This window comes from Eschrichtius robustus, chromosome 10 (assembly GCF_028021215.1).
Source record: "Eschrichtius robustus isolate mEscRob2 chromosome 10, mEscRob2.pri, whole genome shotgun sequence".
Lineage (NCBI taxonomy): Eukaryota > Metazoa > Chordata > Mammalia > Artiodactyla > Eschrichtiidae > Eschrichtius > Eschrichtius robustus.
In genome coordinates, this window is record NC_090833.1 from 66,141,859 (window position 1) to 66,158,253 (window position 16,395).

General features: G+C 39.4%; 1 protein-coding gene across 12 annotated transcripts in view; it reads right to left on the reverse strand.

The window, feature by feature from the left end:
* BNC2 (basonuclin zinc finger protein 2) overlaps positions 1–16,395 on the reverse strand; it is a 414,209-nt gene that overhangs the window by 138,801 nt on the left and 259,013 nt on the right. For all 12 annotated transcript variants that reach the window (XM_068552671.1, XM_068552670.1, XM_068552668.1 and 9 more), the window contains one exon: positions 10,182–10,284. In XM_068552671.1, the coding sequence (XP_068408772.1) occupies positions 10,182–10,284 (103 nt within the window). The remainder of the gene's footprint in view (positions 1–10,181; positions 10,285–16,395) is intronic.

Genomic DNA, 16,395 nt, shown 5'->3' on the forward strand with positions numbered 1-16,395 from the left:
TGAAATGACAAATGCCTGTCTTCGTGTCTCACATTGAGGCAAGATTTTATGAGAGAAACTATTATGATTCAGTTGCATGGTCTGTAGGACAAATGTTACCCCCAAAACCTCCAAATGAGATCTTTCATTAATTTTTCTCTCTATGATCTGTTTCCAAGTCGAAATGTTAGACTGCTACTAGGGTTATGTAGCCGAAAGCAGAACCACACAGCCGTTGCTGGCTGCCTGCAGTTTTTTTCCTTTGCAAAACTTTGAACCCCATCCAGCTTTGACACACTGCCTCTTCAGCTAATAACTATCAAGTTTCCCCTTGTCTCCTGTCTACTTTTCTTTGAGGCAATTGCGCACTCAGCACCCCGAGATAATAACACACATCTATAAGATAAAAGCAATGGCATTAATGTAATTGTCTGCCTCTCTCTCTTTAGCCTAATCTCTTTTTTCCTTCAGTTTTGACTGCCTATGGTGACACCTGTTTTTGTCTCCTCTGATCCTACGACAGGTTTTCCGCTGACAAGGTTTTTGCCTGACAGAGATTCTGCAGACAAGAACATAATAAAATATGAAGAACTGCTTGTCAGAGTTTCTGCCAATGCTCACATGAAATAAAGGAAAAAAATGACTTTTTTTTTTTTTTTTTTTTTTTTATAAGGGGCCCTGTGATGGTCCGCTTTTGGCCTGTCAGGAAAAAGACCTCCCTGGCCAATTTCTCCATGCCAAACAGGTGTTTTCTTTTATGTGAGAGGTTGATTTGTTTTTAAATTTTTACTGATAGTGGAAAACGTGAATAGCCAAAAGGAGGGAGGGGGGAATTTCTTACCCTCAGATTTTTGCAGGCAAAGGAGTACTGAAGAACTACTAAACAGAAGTGAAAAATATTTCACTCAAGACCACATCTTCTCAATAAAACAAAAATGACAACATCTGTTAATGATCAAACAAATTTAACTTCTCTAAAATTTACTTCTTGGTTGGTTAGGCTATTAAAACCTTCCACCTACCTTTCACTTGTTTTGTTGTCCGAAGACACAGGGGGAAACAGCAGAGATGAAAAAAGAGTGAGGGCTGAAAAAGAGAAATGCAGAAACAGGACTAAAGGCAGTGGGGTTGCAGGCTATGCTTACTACTTAAAATGGGAAGAGGCTGCTGGAAAAGAAACTGACAATTAGGAATCAGAGACTTTTAGATACACGTAGGAGGTTCCCATAAGCCTTTGTTCCATGTGCTCCCTCAGGTGGGAGATGCTACAATGGGTATCAGCACCCAGAGATGAAGAAGTGCTTTTCCTGAGGTCCAAAGCTAGTGGAGGGCTCAGTATTACAGAAACTACCCTCCTGGTCTCAGTGAAGTATGATGAGAGTATACAGAAGGTAATACTTAATTGCTCCTGGGGGCGAACAGGTCCAGCTTCCCTGATGACCAGGGCAGAGGAAAGAGCAGACATGATCAATAGCGCAGCAGGTGTGAAAGCACGAAGGACTGAGTGAAGGAAGGACAGGAGCCGGAATTTGGGATTCTAGGATTCTCACACCAGTTTTAACTACTCTACCAGCAAACCAGTTTAACCTAAGCTTCGGTCCTCCAAATACATTTATCTCACACTGAGGACCTAGAACAGCCATGCCTAATAGAAATATAATTCAAGGCACATACATAATTTTTAATTTCTCTAATCTCATTTAAAAAGCAAAAAATGAACAATGAAACTAATTTTTAAAAATGTATTTTATCTAACCCAATATATAAAAAATTTTACCAATATGTAGACAATATAAGAACGATCCTCAATGAGCTATTTTACATTCTTTTTTTTTTTTTAAGATTACATTTCTAAATTTCAGTGTACACTTTACACTTACAACTTATCTCAGTTGGGACTAACCACATCTCAAGTGCTCAGATCCAAAATGGTGGCTTCCTTTTTGGAAAGCCAGGTTTACAGTTGCCTTTGCATTCTGTGGCCAATTGAACTTAAGGCCCAGCAAGGCTGTCCTTCCAATTAAATGGGTTTGCACTTGCTTTTGTAGAATCACCTGACCATACAACCAGGCTGGGAGACCTAAGAGGCCAAAGGAGGGATTTCCCTGTGTATCAAGGAACAGCTCCAAGGAGAGAGGGACCTTACTACTGGGCCCCTTAACAGATATTGCTTACAAGTCTACACAGTTGCGGCAGTAACTCCTTTAAGTATTTCCTATACAATGCTTTGGCTATCTGCTCACTCATAACAGATTAACTCAAGCTTCTGAAAGAGTTACAAACTTCTACCCTCCCAGAAGGCAACACCTGGTAAGGAATGAGTTGCCCAGACAACGTTTTATGCCTCCCAGAATACAAGTCAGAATTTCTCTGAAATACCACATGCATCTCATCCAGCGATTTTACTCTTCAAATGTGGGGCTTAGGGGTGGAGGGGGGTATGGGGGGACCCACACTTAGAAGAAGTCATCACTATGACACAATAGGAGGAAGAATGGTTGAGAGTACTGCTGAGGCATCCTGGGTCCTCATGACCCAGCAGCATCTCCCCATTATCTGAACAGAGCATCCTGAGTAAAACGAGAGGAGCTGAGTATGTGTCATGTATAACCCCTTCAATTTGTGTTCTGCTTAACCTGGTGAACTCCAGTTAACTAAGATGTTCCTATAAACAATTAAGCTTCCTGTAGCATCGTTAGCAAGATATAAAAATTTATGATGTAATAAAGTGCAATAAAATGATAAAGTGGTTAGCCCATCAAAGCACTTCACAGGCAAGAATACACGTGTGAAAATAGGCAAAAGTAGCCTTCACCCTGTCTAAAATTCGTTTACTTCTGGGTTTTGGATTTTCAACAGATAAACAATCCTACAATTCATCTCAACTGATGTGCACTTCTTAAAATGTGACTTTTGGGGGAAAAAAAGCATTTTGGATTTCTATTCAAATATGGGCTCACATGACATTTTAGGGGAGATGGAAGGTATGAAGCTAAACCGGATTTGCTGGGGAAAACAAGATCACCCTGGGAACAGCTGGCCTCACAGCCAACGGAACTGGTGACCTCACTCCAGCACTGGGCACTGAAGAAATTCATGAGGCTCTAGAGAGTATAATTAATATTCAGTCCACTTCTTCATTTAATCCTCCTCAAAACTTCACTGTGCTATTCAGGTACATTCCTATTATTATTTGAGCTTGCAGATAAAAGAACTGGGGTTAACTAACTAGAGACTGAGATGGGATTCGACCACTGGCCTGAACACGCCCAACTTTTAACCATTTCAACCACGATAAAACGTGTCTGTCATGTTCTCAAGGTTGAAGCTTTACTTCTGTAAGAATTTAGAAATAACAACTAACACTTATTAAGTAGATTATCTCATTTAATGCCAGAAAGAACCCTGCAAACTAGGCACGATCGTTATCTACATTTCACAGATGAGAATAGAGAGGTTATGTAACCTGGCCAAGGTTCTACTGATGGCAGGTGGTAGAGGCAGGATGTGAACCTACACAGAGCTGCACTTTTACCTCATTTTCTCTCACGCCTCCCATTTGTGTACCTGAAGCTTCTTCAGACTCTGGGGCTCCAGCTCTGTAGGTTTCAATCTCAAGATCCTCCCTAGAAAGTCCTTAGCAGGGGACCGGCACTGTACACTTTACAGGCCAGGATTTACCAGATCCGCCTTATGTTTCCATCTGAACAAGATGGAGCTAGAAAACAACATCTGGGGAGCTAACAGGCAGAAAGCCCAGGACTTTGAAGGGGAGGCACTGTTTGCGCGGTGATTAAAAAAAAAAAAATTTAGGGAGCTCAAAGCACCGTCCCAAAGGTGGGCAGACTGAGAAACAAATCAAAACAAGCAGCTCAGGGACACAATAAGAATATAGTTAATGCCATGAATGAAGCAGCAAACCGTCACATTTGTGAGGATGTCCTCCCTTTCAAGCTTATCAGCTGTGATCAGGGAGTAAGGGAGAGAAGCAGAAGAGGGCACGGTGCCCTCAGGTCAAGCAAAGAAGGCTCTTGTGCCAGGCAGGAAAGTGGCCTTGTGCTTGCTCTCTAAAATAAAAATAAGTGGAGAGATGTTCAAGGACTTTGTCCATGGAGAGAGCAGGACCCTCCTGGCCCCCCCAGAGCCAGGAGGCAGCTAGAAGTTGGTTTCCCTGACTAAAAGAGAATTCTGCAGCTAGGCAAGCCAGGTTTCAGTGTCACAACCGGGAAGAACTAAGTCTTCTAGAAAGACACATTCTTTTAAGCAGATACTGCATTAACTCCCACCTTTTCCAAACCAGTGCACCAGGGGAAGAGGACTGTGGGGTTTCTATCCTCGTGTTTCTAAGCAAAGCCCTAGGAGCATGATGGCCACCTACCTCTTCCCAAAGGATCAGGTTCTTACTTTGCCACGTCGAAGCCTGCATTTATTTCCCTGCGCTGAGGTTTCCAGCTAGGACCTTGCTTACATTTTTTCATCTAATCCTAAATACCCCTCTGCAACAATTCTCTCCCAAAGCAAAATTCACTCTTGTTAGGACAGTCTCCGGGTCGGTAAGAGGGAGGCAGAGCTTTCTTGCAGGTTAATATCTGCGAGCATTATTTTCCTTTGCCAGAGGACACTCCGTTTTATTCACCCTCCTCTCTTATGCTTGACAAATTTACAAATGATCATATAGAAACTGCTGCTGTGTTACTCAGAATGAGCATGATGTCAGAGAAATGCCATGCTTTATTGCTTTCGATAAAAGACTTCTATTGGGGTTGGGAAGAGGAGAAGACTAGCAAAGAAAAGAGGATGGAAAAGGAAATCGTATACTTAGTTACACTGGCTCTTGGACTTGTCAGGGAGAATATTACAGAACTACCAGTTGGGGATAAACTACTTTCACAGATGTTTAGACAATTCATAAGAAGAGCACAGCCTGGGACAAATAATAAAGACATGTGACCTTTCATGGGATAAAATGAAAAATTACTGGTTTTGATCCACCCTGCTTAAATCCTTACAAAGTACCGAGCAGCCAACAAATCTCAGGAATCTGTAAACAGAATACTGCGATCTCGTGTTTCTAAATGTAGGATGGACATAATCAAAAGGTTTTTGATTATAGAATGCTCAGAACCGATGGCCCTGATTTAGGACTTAATTATGCAAATTAAGCCTAACTAGGGTTTTCTTTTAGGTATAAGCGTGCCAGATTTAGCACATAAAAACACAGGACTACTCAGCTAAATTTGCAAGGTACATGTTTATACTAGAAAATTATTCACTGTTTACCTGAAATTCAAATTTAATGGGATGTCCTATATTTTCTATTCGGGTGAGTGTCTCTATAAATACCCCTGCTCTGATAGGACATATCAAGTAAAGAGCTGGGAATTCAAATTCAACGATGCCGAGAAAAAAGAGAAAAATTACTTCCAGTGAATTACAAAAAAGAAAGGCTTGAAATTAATGGATTATATGAATATTAAGTCTTACAGTACATTAAACCATAAAGCTGGTTGGTAGATGACACTAAATTAACTTTATACTGCTCACCATTTCCTGTGGCACAGAACTGAAGAACCAAAGCATACCTGGTACAACACTTTACAGATGATGTATGTTTAATCAATATCTCTTCATTGATGATCCAGATGACAGGCCAAGCCTGCTCATTTTACATTTAAAAAATCTGAATAGTTTGAACACTGGCAGGAAAACAGCTGGCTTGCTGAGTAAATAATTAAAGTATTTAAAGTCAAAGTATTCTATAAAGAAAATAATTTGCACCAAGAAAGCTACCGTGGGGTTCATTAACCTATGTAATATATTTTTTATTCATCAAGCCTCTATCCTTGACAAATGCTTACTGGACATCCCAAGAAACAATGGATTTTTTTTAAAGGAGTTTTAACAAGTGGGCTTCGTCAGAAGTAAAAATTACTGAGCCAGCCAAGGAAAAAAATTCTAAATAAATTACCTTTCTAAAATCTGCCCACATCTTCTATCAAAGCAAATATATCCCATCATTTTTTTTTAAACAGTAATTTTCCAGTTGTCCTGGATTATCATTAAATGTTTCTGAAAATCATTTAGAATATAGTTTACTTTTTAACACTTGTACTACTTGATTCATCTTATTGGTTTAGAAATAAAGTCATCATCTAGACTATAGACATTAAAACTAACTTGCAAACAACAAATAATAAAGATGGTTTAGTACAGTAGCCCTCGCCCTTTACACCCTGCCTCCAGCTTATCACAAAGGCAAGAGAGTCCGATTAGTTATACTTCTCACTGGAAGCAGGTTCCTCAGACGAGAATGATGAGTAGCTACAAAGTACACTTCCTCCCACCCCTCCTTGCCCACAACTCAGTATACTAGTAAGATTTGCTAATTTGTAAGGCTGTGTAAAATCTTTGGCTGAAGCTTCAATTCTGTGAACAGTAGAATTACTACCCTAGTATGGTGGGAAAGGGTCAAAATGCCACCTACTGAATGTCTATGGACACAAACGTTTTGTCACCAGTAAAGAAGCCCATTACTGCTCTTACGCTGATACCTTATTTTGGCAATGTTGAACCAAGAAAAATTAAACTTGCAGGAAATGTGTTTTTTTTTAATGTTTTCAAGACTCACTCCGATAATTTTAGGTAAATGAAGGAAAAGCATAGAAAAGACAATGCAAACAGAGGAAGGAAAAAAAATACAGTTGTTAAGTGAATTAAGTGGCAGTATGCTGGAGTCCTTTAACTGAAGACTGTGAAATATGACAAAATTAGAAACTCAAGGTTATTATACGCTGTTGGCATGGACATCCTATATCCCCAAAGAGCTTGTTTTAAATAATCTTAAATTCAATAAAGCCCTGCTTTCAAAGTGCAAGAGCTGAAATTCCTTAATGGGGAAAAAGAGCAGGAAATCCTTTATTAATTCAGTGGGAAATACCTACTGGTAATCAAGGAGTCATTTTTGGGTTCCCCCCTCTTTATCTCAATGGTGCTAAGATTTCAAGGAAGTAATTTGTGAACAGCACCACGGCCCAGTGAGTAATTGCAAAATTCAGGTGTTACAGTATGATGAATTAATTACTCCTTTTCATTTTTTAAAACATCTTAAGATTTTTGTAAAGCAACTACTGTTAACAATTCAAGCAGATTTAAGAAGCAATCTATAAGGCTATGAAGTGACTGTGTGAGACTGTGTGTGTATGAATAAATATATAATAACCCATGAAATCCTACATCTTATGAAGAAACTGAAGATGCTGATAACAAAGAAGATATAGTAAGACGTTAATTCAAGAGAGGCCAGCAAATTTCTAAAAATTCATCTTTTTGTAGAGAACCCCTGATTTTGGCATTTAGTTATTTCTAATGGCAAATATTAACTTTTTATGGTACAATTACAGGTAGAGTGTGTTCAGTGCTATGATGAAATGATTCCATGAGATGTATTTTGGTAGTCTTACTGCTTGCTGTTCCATCTACTTTCACAGAAAAAATCACACAGTAGAAAAAACAAGTCACTTTCTCCTTGTCCCACACATAGGATACTGTACTGAGTAAGGCAGCCAGGAAGACTGCTGTATCTCACCTCTGAGCAGAAATAAGTGGAGACACGATTTCAGGGTTTTCTGTGCAGGGGGAGAGAGTGAAGCAATTAGTTGAAATGCTAAGGGCAAAAAGAGTGGGTGCTCTCATCCCACTGCCAACTCAAAAGCTAGGAGCCGGACCCTCACTGTCACATTTGTCCTACTGAATGGGGGAAGAGTAAGATCTGTATATCGGCGTGTACATATTTTGAGTTGTATACAGATAACGTCGCTCTTGTGGGGGAAAAGAGGTCAAGGTGACAGTAGTGGTGAGGAAAAGTTAGATCTGAGAAACTTCGCAATTAATATACCAGAAACACAGAATTTCTAATGACACGGTAGGAACAGCCGAGTCTGATGTAACAGAAATACCTTATTCAAGTTTGGGGAAAAAACCACATCCCTCAGAAAATCTTAGAAACAACCACTGGCCGGGGATAATTTATGTTGTTCAAGAAGGAAGAAATATTGCTTTTTCCCCCCATTACACTACTAATGTAATATGCACGTGGAAGTTAGACAGATAAAATAAACTGGTGACACAGTAAACTTTTATACTCACAAGGCTACCACAGTAGACAGATGATGGTAACACAAGATGGCTTTGGAAAAAATGAGAGGGAATGAATGAAAAGTCCTTTGTTTAATGACTGGATCCTCCCCACCCCCCTTATTGCTCATGTGTTGTCCAGTTTGTTGCTTTTAACATGTATAATTTATTTTAAAGACTTCATATAGTTTATCATCAATGCTCACAATAATCTTACAAGGTAGATTACAGATAAGAAAGCTCAGATGCAGAGGTGCTGAGCGACATGTCATCAAAGTTGTAGAGCCAGAATTTGACCCCACACTGCCTCCAGGATCCTTGATGGGCTTGGGACATAAGCTATTATCTGGCAGAGCCAATACTTACTGAGGGAAAGAAGGATACTTGGGAAGTGTTAGAAACTGAATTGTGTTCCCCCCCCCCCCAATTCATCTGTTGAAGCCTTCATCCCCAGTCCTTCAGAATGTGACTGTATTTGGAGAGAGGGCCTTTCAAGAGGTGATTAAATTAAAATGAGGCCCTTAGGGTGGCCCCTCATCCAATCTGACTGGTGTCCTTATAAGAAGAGGAATCTGGGTGCACAGAGACACCAGGGGTGTGCCTCATAGAGCAAAGATCATGTGAGGACACAGCGAGAGGGCAGCCATCTGCAAGCCAGTAAGAGAGGCCTCAGAATGAAACCACCCTGCTATGGGACTTCTGACCTTCAGAACCATGAGAAAATAAATTTCGGATGTTTAAGCCACCCAGTTGGTGGCATTTTGTTACGGCAGCCCTAGCAAACTAATGTAGGAAGGGAGAAGAAATCATCGAACATAGTCACTTGCATAGACCACAAAAGCAACAGCAGCTCAAGTGTTGTTCAAAACTGGACTGAGAGTTGTTACAGATTTTGGCCTTGTTAATAAAGCAGGAACAAGTTCCATCCCTGGAGGCACTGGAGGATTGTGGCTCTGTGTGCCAGGCACACGCCTTCCAGTGTGCTCCCCCCATACCACTCGATAAACCTCTTCTCTCTCCCTCACAGAAACAGGGCTGAAATGGCCCCGTAACACCAACATACATGCCCCAACAAGCAAGACACATGATAAATTAAATGCATCTCAAGGCATGGCCCGGTGTCGTTCCCTCTGATCTTGCTAGAATAACATGACATTTAAAAAAATACAACCCACTGGATATTTGGCACTGCTTGGGAATGAAGAATATGTCCACTTAAGAGCCAATCCCCCAGGCTGTCAAAAAAATCTCAAGCCAGGATTTCTTCTATAAACATTACCTATCTTTTAAAGTTATAACAGTCTAGGAAGTGAAGAAAACTAATTTAAAGTCTCTGCTTATTTGCAAGTCTCCCTTCGCCTCAACGTAAAAAACATAAACCAGACAGAAGAACACGTTCAATGCTCGGTCAAGGCCCGCGGATGGGACAGCCCTGTGCATCTGGCAAAGCGCCCCCACCCTCCCCGCCTCGGCCCCCGGTCACCCTCGCCCCGAACACACACCTATGCAGAGCTCACCCTCCACCGGGGCCAGCCTCCTCCAATCCCCGGGCACGCTGAAAGGTGGTATTTACAGATTATTTTTTTTCAGATACCAGCCAAATAATGTTCCCGTTCACTCTCTCACCCACCTTAGACCATACAAAATTTAACATCTGGGAGGATAAACTCTGCCCCGAACGCAGATGACAAGGGTGAGTAGTCATGGAGGAGTTCTCCTCAAGCAAAGAGGATCTGCCAGCTTCCCTCTGAGGTCCAGGCCCTGAAAGGCCAACTGTGGTATGTTTGAGTTTCCATCGGGCCTGGTGCTTGCTGGCTGCTGCTATGTTCACTCAGAACCCAACTGTCCTATAAACATCTCGCCCTGCTGCTGAGAGCTGCCCGCCTGGCCTTACTTCTTGGAGCCGAGAAAATGCAATTTGGGAGCTGCAGGCTGCACGGGAACTAACACTTGGAGCACAGCTGACCCCTCTCTGCTCCAGGCCAGTGACGGCTCTAAAAAAAAAAAAAATTAAGGCACGCTCACACGAACATAACAAGAACGGGAAGAAAAGTCCAGATTTTCCTCACCATGTGCCACCCAGCCATGTTTACACTGATCGCAAGTCCTCAGGTTAATCTTCCCCGGCTGGAAACATTCACACGTGCAGTTCACCAGTGTGCAGCGGATGGCCTGAAAAGGAGAGGAGGAAAAAAGATCAGCATCTGTTCAAAGGTACCATATTTCTTCACCATTTTAATAATACCACCCACTTCCCATTTTTAACGGCTTTAGGGGCCTGGAGAGTTTTAAAAATAAATTTTGAAACCATCAAAATCTCTTACCAAAACATATTAGAAAACAATACTGATTCACTAATAGAATGTTTCATGCCATTCATAGGTAAGCTTTAAATTAGAAGCATAGACAGAGTAGTATAAGAGTAAAGGATTACATACTCTACAACATGCTGGATCTGAAACACCAGGGACCCGAAAGAGAAAAAAATATTGCTGCTACCAAATAGGCACATTTAAGTTCATCCACCTGGCAACAGTGCAAAAAATATACACTCTCATACAATAATGTTCAAACGAAATGTTGTTCCAAGTAAAACATGATATACAGGTAATATTATTAGAATATTACTTTTCTTCTGCAGTGTTTCATTTAAATGCTTTATTAATCTTTCAGACACATTTTGAGAGACATTCCTGTTGGCCCAATAAGACCTGGCATATTTCTGGCATCATTTGTCACTTCCCAATTCCTTGTTTGTTTCCCCCTTGATATATCAAGTCCATTTTCATTCCTATTTTGAAAAACGCAAAACAACCCCCATTTTTATTTTTTTAATGGTGATGTAAGAGATTAAGTTTACATTGTTTTTAGATCAGATGTAGAACAGGAAAAGACATTTATGTGAATATTTGATACTTGGAACAACTCACCTATATCTTACAAAACTGAAAGACACACTCAAAAACCTTTCACTTCTTTACAAGCACTTTAAAAAATCATCTCCCCGGTTTACATTATAAAGTGAATCCATAGAAAATTAGCATTAATGAAGTGTAACTTTTGATAGATTAAGAACCTATGCTTAAGAACGGTGCTAAAGCCGACCTATGCTCCTAGACTACAGTTAATAAATTTATCTCATACATTTAGTTCTAACTGGCATCGTAGTTCTGAAGACAGAAGGGATTTAGTCCGATCGTTCACAGATTAACCATCTCCTGTAACTACCTGAACGGCCAGGAAAAGACCTCTCTACAGCTGTAGATGCAATCAATAATTACTGATTTGGGGGGTGGGGTGGGGGAGAGGTACGGGGCTACCTGAAACTGCAGTGCTGGGCCTGAAAGCTACTCTCACTCACACAGCTCCAGACGCTCATATTCCTGGAACCAGCTGGATTTTTATATAAACTGTCTCATTAGTAACAGACAGTATTTTAGACACTGTTAACATGGTTGGGACAAACTCCATTTACAGAGAGTAAGACTGAATGGGCTTTGACTGCTCCCGTGCTTCAGATCAGGCGAGTTTGAAATATTTCTCCTTTGTTAATGAACATCCAATCTATAGGTCCCTGTTCAGTTTCCAATAGAGTCCTTGCCTAGACTCCTCTCTTGCTTCACCTCCAACCCTAGTTTGCTCCTCTATTACTGCAAGAAAAACACTCAGGTGTATCATCTGCCTGATATTTCAGGGCCTTTCTTTCAATGTCAATAGTCCAATTACATATTAGGAGGTTGTAAAACTTTGCTGTATGTATTAGTGATTAAAGGAAATAGTAGTAAGAAATAGGGGCAGCAAAGGAAATGCTGACTACGCAAGAATAATATATGTAGTTGAAGGTTAGAAGCGGAAATGTTCCTCCCCAAATTTCTTGTGTCAACTTCAATAGTTTCACTGACTGAGCAATACGTCAGAACATTCCAGAGCTTCTTCAAATGGCGTGTTCATTAATGAACTCACAATTTGATTGTACTGTGGTAACACAAAACAAAACAACAACAGTTTAGAGGGCAGTGTTTCTACTAAAAACAAGGCACCTTACAAACTATCCAATTATAAATTCAGATGCAGCAACCACGTTGACATTAAAATATTTATATAATCTGAAGTGCGATAACAGAATCTTTCATAAACACTAAGGAAAAAAAAGTCGCCTCTGCTTTACCAAACTAAGGAATGATCAAAACTAACAATGACTATCTCTCAAGGACTACATGTTAACTCCAGTACAAAAAACATACATATTTTAAATCATTAATTTGATCATTTTGATTTGAGTTATTTAACAAAAATAGCCTCACTTTACATTGTGTTTAAAACATACTTTTGTCGATTTTAATTATAGCTATATTCAGGACAAAACAAATTAAGAGACTGTAGATTTGCTTTATTTTATGTATATTTATTTATTTACTGATTGAACTATTCATTCATTTACTGAGAACTAGTTTATGATTCAAATATTCTTCTCTTCCTAAATAACTTTATACATCTGGCACATTTGGGAATTAAATTTTTCAGATCATCATCCTTTTCCTTTTTCATAATTTTACCCTTTTTGTACCTAAACATACAAACACTGGAACACCTCAGCTCCTTTTATATACAAACACTTGAGCACTGGAATATCCATTTTGTATTTCTATGACTTCCAGAAGGTCTATTTGTTTTCAATTCAGATTTATATAGACTACAATTGTTCCTTAAGGGAATTATATATATTTAAACAATATGGTCTAAATAAATATTTTGAGTATGAGACTATTGTGGCTTCAAAGGAAGTTTTATTCTAAATAACATTTTTGAAACGGCATAAAAGTTTGACATACTATTTATTCACAACAAAACAGAACCAATGTGATCACTTGCCAACTCACCCACACTTCAAAAAAATAAATTATCATAAAACTATCAAAGCCAGTTAAGCCTCAAAAACGTACACACTTTACAAGGAGAGAGCTGGGAAGAGCAGAGATGGTGAAGCTTTCATTTTGGTGAGCACATCCATTTCTTCACGTAGCTAGTATACGAGTGCTTCCCACCCACTGCTGGGCATTCACGACTACAGAAAATACAGCGGCGATAACGAGGTGACAGAAGGCGGACACCAGGAAAAGAGCAGACAATTTGATCAGGATATTCCCACCTATAGATGCAGGACCCTTATGCAGGTCTGGCCAACTCAGGCTAGCAACCCCTCCACACCTCCAGAACCCCACTTCAGCGAGTGCCTGAAACTCTTTCCTCCATTTCAGTAGGATAAGCTTTTCCAACACCCCAAGAACAAGAACAAATTTTCTTAAGCCTGCAACTTATTTACAGTAATGATTCCTCTGCTTAGCTTTACCATAGATTTCTTGAAAGGAAAATCCATGCACCCACCACCCACTGCTTCCACCTACATTTTAACTGTGCAATCTGGATTCTGCCCCACACAGTCCTGAAACCGCTGCCTCCAAGAGGAATGTTCTCATCACATCTGGTCCCCTTTTCTAGCCTCCTTGTTCTCCTAGACCCCGAGGCAACTTAAGGCACTAACTCTCCTTCATTCCTGGGCTGTAGAGACCAACTATCCTAGTTTATTGGCAGCAGCTTCTCACTCTCTCGCCACTGTAAATAAATACAGGTGTTTCCCACGGCCGGGCTCCTCGTTCTTTAATTTGGCAATTTCATCCCCTCCTACAGCTTCAAATATCATCGCTAGGCAAAGCCCATCACTGTGGAGCCAAGTACTGTGTTCAGTGGCAGAACTGGATGGCAGCGTCCCTGTGCTCAAGGATTTGACAGTCAGAGCTCATGGGCAGTGGGTTCAGAGGAGAGACCCTAAGAACAGAAGGAAGCCCTTGAACAGGTTTGGGAAGCACCATTTCTCCCTCTTTATGCCCCTGTCTTTTCTTCTACCAAAGGTAGGATTTAAAAATTTATCTACTACCAAAGGTAGGATTTAAAAATTTATCTACAACAGTAAACTATTACCTATTATTAATAATAGCTAGATTTACTGGATATTTGCCATTTTCCAGATACTGTGCTTAACACTTTACAAACATTAGCTCTCCCTCAGAAAATACCACGAGGTCAGTACTATTATTCCCTTTATTTCACAAAGGAGGAAACTGAGATGGAGCTAATTCAGGACCTTGCCCTGAAGTCACAGGAATCAGATTCCAGGTCTGTGTGAGCTCTCCATCCACTCACAGGCAGCCATGGGGCAGAGCCCCTCCATCTGCCCACCCCCACCCCCCCACTGTGTATTGTTAACTCCTGCTCATCTTTCAAGCTTTCAACTCAAATACTACTTCCATTCCCCAGGGCAGCTGCCCCCACGGGATCTTTCTGTCACAGCACTTATCACAGTTGTGAATATTATATTTATCTATACTTATTCATTATATATATATATCTATATATATATATATATATCTATATATATATATATATATATATCTATATATATATCTATATATATATATACCTATATCTGTGTGACTATTTGATTAAAGTCTGTCTTTCCCAGTAGAATTTAAGCTCCTTGAAGGCAGAGTGACATATTGTTGGGCTTACAGTGTAAATATAACGACAAATAATAGGTGCTTAAAAGGCACTTAAAGAATGCATGAGTCTTCCGAGCCTCTTTCCCATCTGTAAAATGATGGTAGCAATAACATCACAACAGTGTCAAAAGACTCAAATGAAATAATGAATATAAAGCATGTGACATTGTGTCTAGTGATAGCAAAAGCTCAAAAGATGGAAAACATTTATGACCTCAAGAAACTTTCCACATATTACATTTGAATTATTTTTCCCTTATGATTCTTCCCAATGTATTTTTTCCAACACCTTGTAAAATGCTTAACACATATTTAGTCTTAATGAATAAATGAATACTTTGACATATATGATGCCATATTCTTCATACTATAATCCTCTAAATTGGGCACGACAGGGATTATGATTTCTGTTTTAATACTGGGGTTCAAAAATGTTTATTTAGGTGTTACACATCTCTTAAATGATAGGGTGGATTTCCCAATTACTTATCAGTTTATTTCCATTACCTATAGAAAAAGAAGAGATACAGTTAAAACCAGTAAATTATGAATATTCATATCCAAAAGTATATCTAGAATTCATAAAGTAAACCAATTTAGTATAAAAATATTTAATCAAGGTTCAGTCAGTGACACTTATATTTGAATATTAAGTAAGAGTGCATTTGCGAGTATTCTGGATGAGTACCAAAGCCCTATTCAAATAACAGATTCTGTTATCACTAAAACTGAAGAGTCTTTAAGCTTCATTTTGCTCGTAGCTGGCTTGAACTCTGCAAGTTAATGTGAACTGAACATCAATCTTCTCACCAAATGATATTTCTCAGAAAAGCACAGATTGTGGCTTCAGCTAATATTTAGCGTATATCACAAAAGAACTATACACAAGGCTAATTAATACATCTCCTGTTAGCTGTTCCTTCTTTGGGAACACTTACAGAAGTTACCTATTAATACAAAACAACAAAAGGCAAAATAAGGCCATGGGGCATATAGAAACATAAGACATATTCTGAAGGAACAATCATAGAAAGAGAACCTCCCTTCCCAAAACCCCATTAAAAATAAGACTAATTTCAGTTCTGGGTTTTGTCTTCCACACAAAGAAAACTATTTGCCAGGAGATCCCCTCAAGTGTTCATTAACCTGGCCAAATATCCCATATATAACTAAAAATCCTTCTTAAATCTGCTTTCTCCTTATTCATTTCTGGGGAGGATACCAAGATTTACAACTTGGATTATGAAATTCTACTTGAATCATTTAAAAATGTTTAAGAGTTAAGAACATAACCTACACTAAAACTGAATTACTGAAAAAGCCAATCATTAATACAGCATCCATCTGTCCCACCAGTTTCTTCCAGAAACTTAGGTGGTACAATCTAGGTGTACAAATTAATTGGCTATAATGGTTATCAGTGACCATTCTTATTTGCCTTTCTTATTTTTTAACAAGAACAAATTTCTTAATAAAACGAATTTTCTACTTTGGAAATCACATGTAGGTGTGATAAATAGGTAAACTCAGCCAAACTTCCATGAAGATCCAAAGTAGTCCATGTTATAATTAACTCTTATTAATTCATCTCTGCATATGTTATTCATCTCTGTACATACAGGTCCCAGAAGGAAAGGTATGTATGGTGCCAAAGGTCAAATAAACCTTTTTTATTAGGTAGGAAAACTGTCCTTCGAAGACTTCTGTCTTTAAAAAAAATCTGGAA